General features: G+C 37.6%; 1 protein-coding gene across 1 annotated transcript; it reads left to right on the top strand.

The window, feature by feature from the left end:
* The first annotated feature begins 5,254 nt into the window (after positions 1-5,254).
* Positions 5,255-13,047, top strand: LOC145777611 (uncharacterized). The gene is made up of 3 exons (XM_082589042.1): positions 5,255-5,424; positions 6,429-6,590; positions 12,649-13,047. The coding sequence occupies exons 1-3, from the start codon at positions 5,305-5,307 to the stop codon at positions 12,802-12,804; spliced, it is 438 nt and encodes a 145-aa protein (XP_082445168.1). The 5' UTR covers positions 5,255-5,304; the 3' UTR covers positions 12,805-13,047.
* Positions 13,048-18,672: the final 5,625 nt, after the last annotated feature.

Raw genomic sequence — 18,672 nt, 5'->3', positions numbered from 1 at the left:
CTAGGCGTCTCAGCAAGTTGTTGCGTGCTGATAGCTTAGCATGGAGGGCTTTAGCATGGTGTTTGTAGGTTAATCTTAGGGCTTCAGCAATTGTTGTAGGTTATCGGTACACTTCAGTTCTTGTTCGTTTTAATCATAGTGTTGGCTAACAGACTAGGAAAGGCAATTTAGAACGGCCATTGTACAGCGTGTGCATTTTGACGGGTATTATGGACCACGTTAATGGTACCTTGTCTTGCAACATTTTATTTTGATTCTGCATTGCCCTTTCTCTGTCAATAAATTAAAATGTTTATGGTCTTACTATTCATGGTGTTGAAAGTTTTCATAAGCGTATAAAACTGAGGCATGTTTTCTTCAGTTTCCTTCAGTTTGTTCGAACAAAATAGGTTCTTGAAAATTGCTTAACATACCGGTAGCGGTATGCAACAAACCAGCCACACTACATTGATGATACCAAGCATAGTCACTGGTAGCCTATTTTCCTGCCAAGGATGTGAAATTGACGACTTTTTTATGGCCCTCTTTATGAATGCGATGGCGTGCAATACTTCGTGTATTCAACACTTCGTCTTCACTCATTTGAGGCCTTCTACATAGGTACGGTAGGATATTCTAATGTAGACCAATATCATGTAGGCTAAGTCTTTTTCTATAAGAAACCCTTTATCGGCCATAATAGCATCATTGAAGTGCAGTTCATTAGCAGCTATATTCTGCTTCACAAGGTGAAAAAATCCACTCCTCTGACATATTTCTTTGCCACTAACATTACCAGTGTACAACTGAAATACAAACATAATATCCCCATTCGGATGATCGGATCAACTTCCACTAATGCCTTTGCAGTATTAGTACTTTTTATAGTTCGAGTACGTTTGCGACTGACGGTGAAGTGAGGATGGTGTTTCGAGTCGAGACAAAGCCTACTTCAATGCAGTCGATGATGATCATGGTGCTTGGGTAGCCCTTTTTGAAGTCTGGCTTCATGGCTGCTATGATAACATCACGATGAGGGAATATGTTCAAACTAATCAACCTTAAATACATGAGATGCATTCATGAATGAAAAATACGTTGTACAGTACAGATGCAGAACTAATACCAAACCTTGTGTTTAAGTCTGTATAAAACAAACCCAGGCGAAGCTTCATCAACACCAACAAAAAATCATCTTCCACCGCTAATCTATGCAGATGCAGTGCTCCTGTAGCATTTTGTGGTATTTCGAAAGTAGCATCGCCATCAAGTTCTGCATCAACATTTTAATTTGTATGCTTAGCTTTTGAAGCTGCATAAATCGCTTCCAATACAGCAAAAACTGGTCGAAGGTTTACACTTCTGTAGCCTACAGTCTACAACTTAAAAGACTTTTATTTTCTGGCAAATTATACTGAAACACTGATACACGCCGGTAAAGACCACAAAACAACAGCTCAAGCAAACGTTAAACAATTTATTCGCCTGCAAACTACGCCACTAAACCTATCGCACAGCATTGTAAACGGAAAAACCTAGAACATCACACAACTCAGGCGAAAGAGAAATTGAAAAAACAAAACTAATTGGGAAAAAATGATGGTTTACGAAAATGAGAGAACTTGTATACCTGGGACTGGTATATAAGTCCCCCACCACCACCCTTGGTAACTCATGACAAAGACAGGACTCAATGGACATGGCTCTTTCGCCTTAGTTGTGTGATGTTCTAGGCGTTACCATTGTAAACAGCGGCTAGCCGTTCACGACTCCAACGTCACGCTCTGTTGGTTTGTTATGCAAAAGGTCTTAGCAAGTTAAACAATTTGACAAGCTCGGAATACTTTCAGAAAATTTTCAGATTAGGTAAAACCATGGAAAAATAAAAAATAAGTCTTGGAAAGAAAAAACATAAATTATATTTTTAAGATTTATAAACACGAAGTGTAACTTATTTTGAAATTAAATTTTCTTTTATTTTCTGATTTACGAACTTTACTCTTTGACTTGCAGCAATAAACTTATCTATGGAACATTTTGCAACTGCAGCCACTTTAACATAACAACTTCTGACTTTAACATAAAACAATTTAAAAGACTAGTGGAATTTCGAACCAATCAACCAACCAGTCAGAAGTTACAGGTAGAACAGCGTTTTAACCAATTAGAAGATATAAGTTAGGTAAAACAAAGAAAAATGCACACACTTCTGATAGAAAGTAGTAAATTAAGTAAACATTTCGGCATTAATAGAGTGGCCTTGAGGGTTAAAGTTAGACAAGTAGTCATTTTAATGAGAGGGGTTCAATTCCCATCCCTGCCATAACTAAATTTTCTTCTGTAATTACCAAACAAAGTTCAAAGCAATTAAGCAAGAATCAACTCTCTGACTGAGTGCTGGATGGGTCACAATAGCGGTAGCCACGTGTTCTCATTGGTTGTCGACGTCATTGCTGTCTGTAGACTGTAGGATCTTACTAGCAATTGACCTGTTCAAGTGGCCACCTGTTGCAACATGGTTGATCTTCTGCATATATTAAAAGACGGTTTGTACCACAGTTTACAATGTTTATTTGTCTGCTCTAGCTATATGCAACTCCTTAAGCTTTAGCTATACCTCAGTTCAGAGGTCGGCAACCTACGGCTCTCGGCCGGATCCGGCCCGCCAAGCAAATTTATTCGGCTCGCGGCTCTGCAATGTGTTGTTATACCTATAAAGCTCACAGTATGCCATCAAACTGTTCTACTACTATATCAGACTTTTTTGTTTTGTTTAAGACACCTTTTGTTGTTGTCAGAAAACAATCATTGTGAAAACGCAAAATAGCTACAACAACCTTTTTTATATCTAGATAGGTCGACTTTTGAACACTCCTGACAGGAAAAACACATTTTAAGTAGCAAAGCAGTATTTTTTACATTGATCCAATGTTTGCAACAGACTGGGTGGTGAAGGCTGAGCAACACAAGTACAACAGGAGATAGCAGGATACATAAAAACTTCAACAATTTTACTACAATATTTCAACAACTTGCCATTATTAAATATTTTGCATTTTTCTGGTGACCGTAAGATTTTATAGGAGTCCCTCAAAGAAAGAAAGTAGTTTCATGTACTCAATAAAAGTGTCATTTGGCATTAAACTTGTAATGAACTTGTGTAACAGGACAGGAAAAAATTCTTACACTCAAATTGCTACAGCATCAAATAGACAAGAATTGTATGTTTTTAGGTTTATTTACAAAAAAACGTTGTTTTTTAGTTTTATAAGTGCTCAAATCTTTTGGCTGTTCTTCACATTTCAAACCTACGCTTTGTTATTTTGAGCCAAATAAACATCTTGTGATGTTGTGAATAGGTCACCTTTTGGACAAGAGTCCAATTTAAACGTTTGAAAAAATATACTAACTTCAGAAGTAATCATTTGTTGTGCATTTGTATGCAACTGCGATATCACTTAATAATATGAATGTAATACAACGTATGGCCCTTGCAAATTTTTTGCAAACTGGTTCGTGAACAGTGGTATCGTTTTCTATCTGCAGGTGTTTTCATGACTTAATAAATTTCTTAACTTTATATTAGGCCTCATCATGCGATAATCTTAATTAAACAAGCATGAATACAATGAATATTTGCTCTTTCAGGCAAAGCCTTATTGTGTTAAAAAAGCTGTTTGTAAAGCCTGGATGACAGCGTTATTTTTTTGCACAATCACTTTCATTCTAGGTGCAGGTTCACGAAAAGCAAATACTGTTCCATTCTCTTTTTGCCATTGTTAGCAACACCAATCTAGACAAAAAACATAGACAAAGAAGTGAGCTAACACTACGTCCAATGTTGTGGAAACTAATATAAACTTAATAACTAATTATTGAGAATATTATAAAAGCCATCAGCCATCACGTTGGTTTGAGTTATTCAGCACAACAGTAAAACATAGCAACAACCTATTCAGTATCACGATAAATCTCTTTTCAATTGATACAACGTCGGAAGACGTTGGACCATTTGCAGATTTTAATATTAAGCATCGGATAAATGGATCGTGGTGGATGTGAAGCAGCGGTGACAACAAGGGCAAGATTGGGCTGGGCAAAGTTCAGGGAATGTGGGGAAATGTTGTATGGCAGAAAATTTTCACTAAGGATGAAAGGAAAAGTATATCGGAGCTGTGTGCGGCCTGCAATGCTATATGGTAGCGAGACATGGGTGTTGAGAGAGAGTGAACTGGCAATCCTGAGAAGAACGGAAAGGTCAATGGTGAGAGCAATGTGTGGGGTGAAAACGAGAAGGGAAAAAAGGACTGAAGAATTGTTGGATATGCTAGAGATGAGAGAGACCATAGACCAAATGGCAAGGGCAAATGGAGTAAGATGGTATGGACATGTGATAAGGAGGGAGGAAGGAAGTTTTCTTAGAAAGGCACTAGATCTAAAGGTGAATGGAAAGAGGAAACGCGGTCGTCCAAGAAGAACGTGGAAACAACAAGTGAAGGATGAGTTTAAAAAAGTCGGACTGAAGGAGGAAGATGCAAGGTACAGGGTGAAATGGAGAAAAGGGATTAAAACAATTGCTGCGCGGAAACAATCGGCCACCACCACTAGTGGGGAACAAACCGACGATGGATTATGATGATGATGAAGCAGTCTCATATAAAGCACGAATTGTAAAATCGTAGTCGATGATGGATCGCACAAAACAAAACCGAAACTGACGAGAATCTCTGAATAAAATTATATTTTGTTCAAACAAAAAATTTCAATTCAAAACATTTTATCCAGTTATAAGTTCAGTTGTTTAGTCGTTTGCAGGCTTAGTCAGTTACCTCTCAAGGCTTAAAATAAGTGAACAGGTAGGCAAGAAAGCCAATGTTTTTGTCCACCTTCATTAAGTGTCTTACCAAAGACTCAGCTGCATGTTCTTGAGCGGTATCGAACCATCAGTGCTCTTTCGAGCGTTGTTGGGTTCGCTCCACTCAACTATGCAAGCGACTATGAACTTATTAAATACAATTTTTGACTTACGTACAAAAATTTCCAGATAAATCATTAACAAAAAGATGAAGATGTATGATTGTTATCGATAATAATAGTAGTCTATTTCCAGACAGCAAAATCCGTCATTTTCACATTGAAATGTGCGTGAAATGACGGATTTTGCTGCTTGGGTTATTATTGATTGGTGTGAAGTATCTCTTTTGGTTAAGATTGAACTCATTGACCTTGAAAGTTCAATGTTACTGTCTGATAATATCAAATTCGAATTTTGCAGAAAATCCATTGTTCTTATTATATAAAGGTATTTGAGATCAGTTTGACAAAATGGTTATTGAAGTTGCTGGAGGCCAAAAAGACACCGGGAAACATTCCGTGCCTACTCAATTACCTGGATGGACTGAGCACATTTCAACTGTTCCAACTGCACCTCCTCCAGCCTACGCAGTAAGTTTTTTTTTTAAACGTAGCCTAATTAAGCATTTTTTGGATTTAATGTCAAACTAAAATAAAAAGATTTTTTAGAATGATATCTAAATAACTGTTCCCGACAATGGTTCACCAAATCAAACGTCATATAAAAACCGTTATGGTCTACTTAACCTAGCTGGCATCTTACGTCATGGAAATTGCTAGAAAATGTCCAAATATTGCACCATCGTTCGTAAGACCTGATGAAACATTGCATCATCACCTTTGAACACCTGTTTGAATTGCTTGACAATGCTTCACTATTACGTCACAGTAACTGTTTACGTGAGTTTGAGATATTGAAATTTATTCTCTCATTCTTAAAATTGTTACTTGGAAGTTGGTCGCATATTTAACTGTTTTGCTTATTGCTTGAATAAGCTGGACAAATTTCCGTCTTTTATCTAAGTAGTTTGTTGTAGTGACAAGTTTTTAGTGGTGTATTGCGTTGCACCTCATTTTCGATAGCCGCGGGCTAATTTTACAAAAATACACTTTTTGAATAGACGTTTCAAAGGAGTGTTTCTTTTTCGGTCATTACATACAGACGAACGGATCCGGGAATCTTATGTTACAATTTTCCCACGAAGAGATTATGGTTTACCGCTGTGACCAATAACATCCAATGAAGGGCAAACTTTAACGCACCTTCTTATGTCGTTCACTTGCCAACAGCCAGTTATTTTTGTTTTAGAATCAAACTAAATACCACACTATAGGCCTACATACCGGTACTGTATTATAGAACAGTTTCCTTGAACGAAAGTTGTTGGAGTGAGGCATTAGTAATAATAATATCAACAATCTATCAATCGAGTGCTTAAGTTGGTAGTACAATTTGTATTTTTAATGTATTCATATATGATGTGCCTGCATATCAATTAAGTTTGCGCATGACAATTTTTTACTTTTGTTGAGAAACTAGGCTAATGTGTAAGGATTTATAATGTCATTAACGACATGTATATTCACTTTTGCAGGTTAAAGCTGATGTAAAATCAGGTAAGAGATTCAAACACAAAGGCGGTTGCTTTCTGTTTTTCTTACTCTTTATCACCCTTTTGAGTCTCACCATTTATTTTGGTTGCATGACTACTCGCTACAGGCAATTGGCGAATGAATACAAAGCAATGTGTAACAGAGTAAGTACGTTATACCTACAAAAACAATAACAGTATTGTAGTATAATATGTAGAAAGCATTAGGTATCACCAAGGCTGGATTTCAGCCGGAACAGTCCGGAGCGCCGCTCCGGAAGCTCGATCAAAAAGTTGACTTGTCCGGAACGGCGTTCCGGAAGCTCAAATATTTTATACTCTTATTATTATGCTTTGCCCTGTTCAGTAAAAGTATATATTATTCTTGATGAGTCGACCACGTTAAATCGGGTATTCACTCTGATAATATATCTTCGTACCAGTCTTGACGGAAGCGAACCTGTGAATGTATTTGTAGATCTTGTTGAGCTCGCTAGTCTTAATGGCATCTTTGTTTCCCTGAAGAGCTGCCTAAAATAATATGGCATTTCTACAACATTTTTATCTTCTTGTTTGATTGGTGCTGTATGTGATGGCGCGGCTGTGATGATAGGTCGCAAAAATGGTGTGGCAAAATTGCTTCGTGATGAATTTCCAGACATTGTATAGTGTGGTATTGTGCAAACCATACTAGGCCTATAGATTAGAACTATCGGTTCGTGATGTTATACAATCAGTCAGTAATGCGTATCGATTTCGATCTTTATGGACAAGCGCTATAGCCTTTACTACGCTTCTCCTAAATAGCATGGAATTGGGTGAATGTGCAGCGGCTGTTAAAGTGCAGTTGTTGAAAATCGGAAGGGTACTGGACACACATTGGGTAGCCTCGAGTGTCCGCACAGTCAATGCCGTCTGGAATGGTTTTTCAGCACTTGTCAAACACTCCAAAAAGGGAGCTAGTAGCGATACAAAAGATTCTCGGAAACGCGCGAAATATCAAGGACTCTTGTCGAAGATAACATCCACGGATTTCTTGTTGGACTTGGCTTTAAAGTAGGCTACTAATCCTTGAAAAAATTATCCGAAGTAGCCTAAGCCTCGAACTGCAAAACAGAGCATGTACTATTAGGGATGCAGATAAAAAAATTAATAAACTTGCAAAATTATTTGAAACACGTAGGAACGAACCCGGACGACATTATCGTATTGCCATGGATGCTGAAGAAAACTTAGAGTTCAAAGGTGTGGAATTGCATGTAAACAATTGCAGAAATAACCCACTAATCACTCCCCGCATCTTCTATCATCACTTAGAAAATTTTATCCAAGATCGTTTGTTGAATTCAACAGACTCGTCATTTATTAACAGCTACAAATACTTGATTCAACTACTTGGCCAGAGGACACAGTAATGACACAAGGAGAAAACGAAATCATTGAAGTGGCAAAAAGATTGCGCTTGCAGTAGACGAACGCGAAACTGTGAGAGGATTTCGCGAATATAAAACTACGAAAAGAAGATCCCAGAGTCTTCAAAATTTGTTAACGTCACTAAAATCCCTTCCTATTTCATCGAGCAAGTGTGAACGCGGATTTTCACAAATGAACCTCATACTGACATCTGACCGGGCTTCTCTACACACTATGTACCTGTTTCAAGTTTACTCTTTCTACGAATGGTCAGTCTTCCACTGAGAAAGTTTTAACCAGCGAAATGTGTTGGATCCTGGTTGCGCCAGGGACGTAACTCGGCAATTGAGACCCGAAGTCGCCAGAGGATTTATGGTTTTGAATTCGATAAATGTCTTAAAAATTTGTAGGCTGTAGGGCCTAACTTGTATTTTTTGTGTTATTGTTTCACTAAAATACGAATATTTGCGTTGAAGAACGCTTATCATCTATGGCCATAATAGCCTACTTACTTTAGCAACGTTTTACGTAGGCTACCGGTACATCAAGTGTGGTGTTTCAAAGTCTCATAAGGGCATTTTTCTGAATCTCTTCTACGGCACCTAGCGCATTTGGAAAGCAAAAACTAACGTTCCGAAAGCTAATCTTCTGGAAATCCACCACTGGGTATCACTGTTTATAATTAAACACGGTTCAAAGTCAAATAAACAGTTTCCTAAAAACTAGTATCGGTGCAGGACCCAAAAGTTTTTAAAATTAGTAAATTTCAGCCTGCGTCATTGAGAGGATATTTTATCCCTAGTAACAGTAAAACCTGTCCCTTGGGCACCATAGTAGCATAACAAGGCACCTCTAACACACCGTATTGAACAAACAATGCACAGCTTAGGGGAGGAAAACTTAAGAAAATACTAGACAATTCCACGAAAAAATGGATTTTAAACTAAAAAGCAAAGATTTTTAGAATGTTTTGGATGTAAGCGTAGGCTATACTGTACTTATGGCCAGCTAGAGATACCGTACGGCTTGATTTGTTTACCAACTTTTGAAACTGTCTGAATGACTGTCTGATTTTACCAACTTTTGAAACTGTCTGAATGATATATATAATATTTTAACGTCTTCTTTACTGTCTTCCCCAAGTGACAAAATGGCTTTTAACTTCATCAGGCGTTAAAAAACAAAGACAATTTGATTCATAAAACTTCACTCAGACCGTTAATCACTCAATAACAGTCTGATTGCACGCTTTTTTTAAACTTGCTTTGTCTCTTTTTCAAGTAGGCTACTTCTTCAAGGCAACAGAAGGCTTTTATGCCACTACAAATCAGCAAAGAGTAAGAAAATCTTAGAAAATTTCAGTCAGACAGTAGCAGTAGGCATTTATGCCACTACAAATCAGCAAAGAGTAAGAAAATCTTAGAAAATTTCAGTCAGACAGTAGCAGTAGGCTTTTATGCCACTACAAATCAGCAAAGAGTAAGAAAATCTTAGAAAATTTCAGTCAGACAGTAGCAGTAGCGGAAATTACAATCTCGAAAATGTAACAAATCTGTCCGCATCTCTCAATAGCCATGGCGCATTAACGAAAACGTGGTGTTTTCTTTGAGTTTCTAGGTCTTACAGTGAAAGGCTTTGGGCCCTTAAAATTATCCTGTGCCCCTAAAATTATCTTGACTCTGGGACCAAAAGTATATCTTGGATCATTTTTCAAAGCTATTGATTATAGAAAACCTAAAACAACCAACCACCGTTATAGAATACCCAACAAACACCACCTCAATCGATAATGTGCAGTGTAACCCGTGGCTTTCTGTTAATGTTACGCCATTTCACTCCACAGTCCACATGTGCTTTACCTCCCACTATAAACCCTGATTATTTTATACCTTAAATGTTTGAAGCAGGACATGATTTAACCAGGCCCGGATTTAGGGGGAGGCAGAGGGGGCAGGTGCCCCGGCCCCCCCGACTTTTGAAGGGCCCCCCTACGTGGAAAAAATGTGATTTTGTGTTATTTTTTCTTCCTTTCAGCCTTTGAAGTTTCTGCAAAATGCTGTGCAGTGTTGGATTGATGCTACTATGGACACAGAGGTGGTTTTTCGCGCCGTAGGCGCGAAAATTTTTTTTGCAGGGGGGCCCCCCGATCTAAAAGTGCCCCGGGCCCCCATCAGCTAAATCCGGCCCTGGATTTAACCTATTCTTGCCATTTTTTATTTGTTATTTATTTATTTGCAATCAGACTCAAAGTCCATAGGATTTAAATTTTTAACAGTCATCACACAAAATATCAGACTAACACAACATCAAGCAGGCTACATCAAACAACGTACAAAATACTGTTGTATAGTGAATATAAAATGTAGAATTAAAGTAATAATCAGAAGACATAACATTGCGCAAAAGTGGATTAATTGATCTTTTGCAACGTTCTACAAATGCATAGCAATTTTTTCATAATAGAGCATCAAATGTTAACACGTCGTTCTGTACCTGATACACTCTAGCACTGTTGCATCTCGACAAATTGTGGATAATTCTGTACGAGTCGTTGTAAGCAACTCGTATGCGATTTAAAGCAGAAGTTTTGTAGTTACACCATAGTTGCGAACCATACATTGGCATACAATATGATTGGTACATTACATTTTTAACTTCGGCAGAGCAATTTCCAAACTTGGACCTAAGCTGATTGGCAGCGACATAAAGAGATCGCACTTGCCTTTTAATATCTGCTTCATCACTGATGGTATCATCAATCAGTATACCTAAATATTTCACTTGTCCAACAAATTTAATTTGTGTATTGTACAACCGCATGCATGGAGAAGTCAAAACTTTAAATTTGCGACATTGATGGACCAATCCAACAGTTTTGTTACAGTTGAAAATAATGTCATGTCTAGAAGCATAGGATTCACACACATCAATGAGTTTTTGGGTACCTTTAGCACTTGGACTAAATACACACAAGTCATCTGCAAACATTAGGTGATTCAAGTGAGATGAACCAGTATTACATCCGACATCTAGGGAATTCAATTCAGTCGATAAGTCATCTATATACAAAGAAAACAGGTAAGGACTTAAAACCCCTCCCTGCCTTACTCCGTTGGTGACATGGAAGGGGTCAGAAATTTGATTCCCCCACTTTATTCTCATTATTTGTTCTTTATACCAATGCTTCAATAATCGTACAAAGCACATAGGAACATTCCGTGAAACTAACTTGTTAAATAAGATATTGTGATTAACTCTATCAAATGCTTTGGATGCATCTAGAAATATACTAAACACAGGACTATTGCTGTGTATGTAATGAGATACTGTTTGTTTATAAAGATAAACACATAAATCTGTGCCATGTTTTGGCTTAAATCCAAACTGATTGTCAGATGTATTTAAAAACGGTGAAATATGCTCAAGGATATAATGTTCAAATAATTTGGACACTACAGTTGCCACTGCAATGGGTCTGTAATTTCCAGCATCCTGAATATTGCCTTTGTTGTTCTTACAAACAGGGATAATTATGGTATTTAAACAAGGTGAAGGCAGCATACCATGAGAAAGGCATACATTAAACAATAAGCTGAATAAGAAGCACAATAGTTCATCTGCATATACTAGATGTTCGGCTGAAATTTTATATTGGTAACGTTGGCGGTGGGTCCAGGGGTACGGCAATATGATATTATCGGTAACGTTGGCAGGGGGTCCAGCAGGGGTACGGCAATATGATATTATCGGTAGCGTTGGCAGGGGGTCCAGTGGATGCTTTGTGATCCGAGCCAGAGATGATATTAAAACCCCTTAACTTTTTTAAGGGGCCTCACAGCGAACAAACCAAAGTGAATTTTAAAGGATATAGTGGATTTTTTGTAAACGTGTTTGATTTCAGACCCGATAATCTTATTAGTACCGGACCTAACTTTATTTTTTCAATGGCCCTGGGTATTAATGTTCAACAAAAGTAAGTTTACTATTTAGAATTGTATGCCTATGTGGAAAAACAGGTGCAGGATTTATTATTTGTTACGCCTGGCATTTCAAAAGCATTATGGAACTAATTAATATCAGGGCTGTGGAGTCGGAGTTGAAGTCGGTTGAATTTTGGCGTGTCCGGAGTCGAAGTCGTTAAAAGAAAAAACCGACTCCGACCTTGGTTTGACACAAAACAATAAACAACAAAATTTGTATTTGCATTTTTTTATCAACACATTGTTTCTTATTTCTGTAATGCACTCTAAACAAACTTTATCTAAAAAGTAATAGTGTTGGTTCTTGTTAGCTTTTGTAAAATTTGCCATTGCAATTTCGAACACTACTAAAGTGAAGTGAGATAAAAAATAAATAAAAAGATGAAATAAAAAAATCTGGCAATTTTCAAAAATCTGGCAACACTGAAGCCGGAGTCGGCCAGCTATGAATCGAAGAGTCGGAGTTGTATAGTTTTTGCCCTGAACAGTCCTGATTAGTATGACGTGATTTGTTGGGATATCTGACGTCAGTAGTCATAGAATTTGGTGCTGAAGTTTTGTTGAACTTCTCAGTGTAATTTAAACTTGGGTCTTAATTTGTGCGTAGTGGTAATGCGAGGTGATTCCGGGCCTGTAACTTTGGGGGTTCAAAATTTATCTGCAGATGACAAACAAGAAATTATTTAGCACGTAACGTTTACACAAACAAAAATTGAGATTTGTTTCGTCGAAGGTACATACTACATAGGAAAGCAATTTTTATACTGTAATGTCAACAGATATCACAAAGATAAAGTTGAAACAAAAATCTATGTTTTTCTACCGCTCAGAACGATGACGTTTTGGACATGACAAATGAAATGGAAATAGAAGACTTCGACCAGGTCATGCGGTGCTTAAGAAACAATCCTCGAAGACATCACAAACGCCCACGAAAAACAAATGAAATGGGTTATATTTTTCCTCCCTTTGGTGAAGACGACTAAATGGAAATAGGCTACTTTTATATATAAAGCACATAATTTAAACTGTTACGGTATATTTTTATGCACTTAGAGGTGGCAAATGATTTCAAATAGTGCTGTCCAGTGGTTTCAAACCCATTTTTATTGTTTTGCATAGTGCGTAATGTAGTGTAATAATCGCCAATCAAGAGTAGTTAAACAGTATCTACTGTATCTGTCAAATTTAGAATTTTGTGTTGACAAATATAATTTAGTTACACCCTCTTCGTGATTCTTCGTGAAGTTTCGAAATCTTGTGGCCATCACTACACTTGCGACGACAACCTAAACCAAACTAGATGTTTTAGATAACAAAACCAAAAGCTCTTCATGAAACTCTGACTTGTTGCACTTGAAACTGAATCCTTTTCTCACGGGAACAAAAGGAAACTTCAGTGACATCTAAAATGAAACCTATTTGGACATGGTTGCTGTGAAATGATATGAAAGTTGGAATAGTTATGACGTGTCGTTTGTACAGGTTCAATCGTTTATTCGTTCTAATCGCTGTGATAATTTAGTGATAACTTTTAATAGATTCTGCGTAAACAGTTGTTATCATGTACGATTGACAGAGCCACTTATAACTTAGTACTAAATATAGCCTTGCAAACTGTGTCCTGCACAAAAGACGCCACTTTCGTGATCCGGATATACAGATCTAGCGCTAATGTACCTCTTCTTGCATAGTTTCCTTGCCTTGTGGTTAAGGTTCATCAAACGTTTACAATCTTTTTTTGTTTTTGGGTAGGGGATGCATCGGCAAAAACAGCCCGAATAAATTACCTTGTATGCAAACGCGAGAAAAACAAGTAGGCTAGCCTACACCAGGGCTTCCCAAACTTTTTTGCTCGCGACCCCTTTCAATCTCCTAAAACTTCCAGCGACCCTTCATGGTAAAATGATAAGCGGTGCGAAATATACATTTGTGATATTTATGGAAAGCTTTCATTCGAATGAAAACTAAAAACAACCCAACGATACTCCAAGTCTACCACTTCACATTTTACAATCTACACGTTGCCTACTGGAAAAAAACAAACAAACTAAAAACCAAACAAATTTATTCAGTTTGGTGGATGCAACAAAGATTTGATTTTGCTACAAAACAAATCCAGCCGTGGGTCAATGTTTGTAATGCTAGTCCCAAGGCTTTCAATGATTCTTAGGCTGTTTGGTTTTGATGGTGTTTGTTTTGATTGCCATCAACGTTGGAAACACTGACTCGTACAAATTGTTGTCGGCTTCAACTCGTGTCCGAACATTTAGTTTTGTCATCAAATCGAGTTCCGCTTTAGATGGCGATATCGTATGTGGCTTTGGAATCCCATCCATAGTCTATGGTGGAAAAGACGTGGGCATAAGTCACGTTGCATGGAGGGTGAGAAACGTCTTTTTAGCTTGTCTTTTCTAATATTTTGTTTTTCCTAAGTCTTTGTATGCTTTTTTTTTTTTCGAAAAATTCCTGCTTTCACTATTTTTTTTCCTCTAGATTAACATGTCACTGGCAAGTTGTTTCCACGATTCTACATCAATGTTTGCTTGATTGAGGAAGCCTTTAGCTGATCATTGTAATTAAATCTTTGGTTAGACGATCTTCTCAACTAGTGCTTTGCTTCAGTTTTTGCGGCTGAAATTTTTCAACACAAACACCTCGATACAAACGGCAGGAGTGCAGTTAGCCCTACTGCTAAATCAGAGAATGGTAGGTATTCCGCTTTAACGCAAAGCCAAAAAGTGTGAAGCATTTTTGCACAAAATTCATAAATTTCCAGAAAATTTAAATTTCAAATCAAAAGATAAATCAGTAAGTTCTTCCTGAGAGAGGTGCTCGGTACTCCGTTTTCGCATTGTAAATAGATTAGGTTTTGGATCCAATGTAATTTGGTTGAAAATACTTCGGAAACTGTTTCAACAGATTCGACAATTTAGGCCTATGGTTAATAACCAGATGTCTAACAACATTTGATTTTACATCAATGTTAGCCAAAAACTTTTCAGTAAATGAGAACATTTCAAATGGACCATTTTCAACCTGGTATTCATTTTCAAGCAGATGTTTAATTTTTTGTCCTTATTTTTTATGAACGCTTCCAATTTAAAATTCAATGAAAAACATTCATGTTTTCTGCTTGGAAGAAACAAGTTAAGTTTGTTCAGTTTTTCAAGCAAATTTGATAAATAGCATAGTTTTAAAAGCCAGATGTCATTACGAAAATGGTGAACTCAGTCTGATTTTTTTTCGTTAGAAAAATCAACACTCAAATTTTCAACACTAATAGCTTAGCTTTAACTTTTGAAAGCTATCTTACTTCACATTGCAAAAAAGTCTTTAAAGTGCCTCTGACAGGTAAATAAATTCGCCAAATTTACCTAAGATACCAAAAAGATGACACTAACAAACTTCCCTGACCAGCAAATCGTAAAAAATATCAACAGGCTACTAAGTTACAAGCTTGCAAACTTTCGTTGACATCGGCGAATCTGGCACTCATTCAATTGCGAAAATAAAAACGGCAACACCGCTGTGACGTCACAGTAAGCGGGAAGGATACATTCTTCCTCTGTGATGACTTGGTAAAGTATGGTACGGCTACTGCAAAACGTTAATGTGTGGGGCTCTGTTGGTGTAAAGCATGTGCAAATTAAGAATTACCGAAATGAAAAAGTGAACTTATTATTACTATCAGGTTTCGACCAAATAGGTTGAGTTTACTTTTATCAAACAGCATCTCAATTCAATTGAAATTGCAGTTTCATAGGGCTACAATTTTCATACTTTTTTATTTGTCCTAATCTGGCTATAGCCATTTGCAGTGTAACAACAGTATCTCACAAACAGTACCTTTAATTTATGGTTGAGGCAATGCCTACAAATTGCTGTTTATGTGACATTGTCAGTGACAAAGACCGTGTGCTTTCTTTTCCCACTTTCCCACAAAACAAGGTACTGAGAAGACAATGGTCAAAGTTTTCTTTTAGTGTTCGAAAGTGGGATGGGCCATACAAAACTAGTCGTATATGTTCACTTCACTGAAGATGATTTTGTTAATACCACTCAAGTAAAAATGCCTACAGGCATGTGTTGGAGTGTATACTACTACAAGGTGATGCTCTCGGAAGCAACAATCGGATTGTGATGCCGTCATGCATTGTTTGGCGAATCCGAAACAATTTTCCAGATCCAGATGGCCGTTACACAGGATTTCAATGGCCAACTGAAGGCACAGTATGAGAGAGAGAGAGAACTTTTATTTATTTTTGAATAGTGATGATGAATTAAATATGAATGATGATTCGTACGATTTCTTCATTTTTCACTTCAAGTATATTTTAGATTTTGTAGGAACGTATCCAGTACAGTTTTATTAAACTGCAAAAAACAATAAATCTTCGAAAAAAGCAACCGCTTGTACCAACTGCGACCAAACTGTGATCCACCAATTACATCTAAGAAGCGTTTGTTTCATCCGTTGCTAACGACGTCCACTTAGGATGACGTAATACCACCAAAGTCGTCCCAGCGCAGTGAAATATGGAGTTTCGCCTGTGGTGGCGCTGCGGAGCAGTCGTTTGATTAAATTACGCCCTAACCAGTCGAGCTACGAGGTTAAGATTAAAAAGTTCGCTAAGTGTAATTCTGCGCTAGGAAATGCTTTAAAAAGTTACTATACTTGGATCCAACCTGTCAGGGGCACTTTAAATTCTGATTTCATTTTACCACATCAACTTCTAAAAATAGTTTGTGAAAAATCAGTACACTTTCTGCGACCCCAAAAGTTTGTTACACTACCCCTTGCGGAGTCGCGACCCCCAGTTTGGGAAGCCCTGACCTACACAATACGCAAAGACTATATAGAGGCGCGGTCGATGAATATCGCCGTAGGTTACATACAAACTTAAAGTTTTGAATTCTTGAACTTTAAATTAGGCTGCTATGATGATGCCAATAAATCTCTGCAGGAGATTTAGACGAATTCAAAGATACATAAGCGCTTGCGTGATGCTGTGGTCTTGGAAACAAAAAATGCTTTTAGAACAGCTCCAAAACGCAACTATCTTCTGTCTCAAAACAATTTTAATAAGTTAGACTGTTTGTCATTGCAAATTAACACGTTCAAATTTTCGCAAAAACTGTGTTTGATGTTTGTAAGATGAAAATCTTAAAACAGAATGCAAAGCTGCATCAACTACTAATAAACAGCAACGCGTTCCAACGGGATTTCGCCGACACCATCTTGTGCATGTGGCTCAGATTTTTAAACTGCATACCACATTATCTACCAATGTTCTGCACAGACCCAAGGATAGACATGTGGACCTAACAACGTTCGATGAGCAAACAATCTATTGGCTGCTGTGCCTGGATAGAACAAAGTGATCTGCGGCGGCCTCAACGCAAGAAGAAGAAGTAATAAATGCTTGGTAGCATTTTGTTGTGCAGTTAATTCCTATAAGATCATCTTTGCTTAGTTACTGACACGAGGTTACATATAATCAGTAAATCAGTAGGCCAGTGTTGGTGTGCAATTCAGTCAAACTAAAACACACATTAACTTGTGGATTGTGACTCTTGAGGACGTATTTCAAACACCTGCATTCATGCATGTCAGAGCAGTTCAACCGCCATTAACATGCGGAAAGCATGCTCTTTGAAAAAAGTTTAAATATTGCCCACCAATTCTAAAAACGTATTGTACCAGACAAGTCAAGTAAATATAATCACTTGGCACTAAACAATAGAGAACCCAAAGAAATGCAGTAATGATGCCGTTTCGTTCGCCGTAGGCTACATACAAATTTAAAGTTTTGACAAGCGCGTACGTGATGCTGTGGTCTTGTAAACAAAAAATGCTTTTAGAACAGCTCCAAAAAGCAACTACTTTCTATCTCAAAACAATTTTAATAAGTTAGACTGTCAAGCATGTAAGTAGTTGCCAGCCATGGAGGAAGGGTTGTCGAACACATTAGAAGCGGATAGATACTGAGAAGCTTTAGAATTTTAGACGCTCGTTGGCCCGTTCTGTTAATCTTACCATTTCTTTGTTTACGAAGTCGAGAGCTTAACCCTATCAGTCACGCATTACAACTGAGCTATGAGAGCTTTGCTTTTTAAAACAAACTTTTCTACTAACAAATGAAATACTTTGAAAGAAAACTAAAATTGAAAATTTTGTGCCGAAACGAAATATTTTATTACTAAATATTTTGCTTTAATCAGCCCTAATTCTTTCCTTGTAAGCGCTCAACTGAAGGGAGAAAACAGATTTTGTAGATAAGACAAGCAATAGCCAATAAACTCAACTTTCATGAGTTGTTGAAAGCTTGTGTAAAGTCAAAAGCTCAATTTTCTGGATGAGAATATGAGTGGTTAAGCTAAAGAAATTTAAAATCTAGTATAGTCAAAATTGTCCCTTTGGCATACTTTTTCTTGTTTTCAATCTATGATTATACTGTAGTTTGAACAAGGTGTGTTCCTTAACTACCCTCAGCACTCTTCTTCTTCGTCTTATCAGCTTTCTTCCGGACTATATGTTTTGGCCTGAGGTCATCAGCTACTCGACAGTCTCGTCATCCATGGCATTCAGTCCAAGCGTTTCATGTGGTGATTGAGGTATTGGGCAGTCATGGACAACATGGTCTACTGTCTGGTCTGTGGCACCACACTCGCATCCCGTTGAGGGAGCCAGGCCCCATCTGCACATGTCTGAACGAAAGCGACCGACGCCGGTTCGTAGGCGGTTAAGCCGTACCCACGCAAGTCTTGCGAGGGACATTCCCTGAGGGTGGGGATCGACGTCGGGTAGGAAATCACGGAGTAGGGAGGAGTTGTTTTGAGAAAAATCTTAT

This window comes from Aplidium turbinatum, chromosome 9 (assembly GCF_918807975.1).
Source record: "Aplidium turbinatum chromosome 9, kaAplTurb1.1, whole genome shotgun sequence".
Lineage (NCBI taxonomy): Eukaryota > Metazoa > Chordata > Ascidiacea > Aplousobranchia > Polyclinidae > Aplidium > Aplidium turbinatum.
The sequence above is the reverse complement of the archived record's forward strand: the minus strand, read 5'-3'. Positions and strand labels throughout refer to the sequence as shown.

Excerpts from the sequence above, each read along its gene's own strand:
- LOC145777611 (XM_082589042.1), top strand. The coding sequence starts at position 5,305 with ATGGTTATTGAAGTTGCTGGAGGCCAAAAAGACACCGGGAAACATTCC. Across the intron at positions 5,425-6,428 it reads CACCTCCTCCAGCCTACGCA|GTTAAAGCTGATGTAAAATC; the intron begins GTAAGTTTTTTT and ends TCACTTTTGCAG. Across the intron at positions 6,591-12,648 it reads ACAAAGCAATGTGTAACAGA|AACGATGACGTTTTGGACAT; the intron begins GTAAGTACGTTA and ends TCTACCGCTCAG.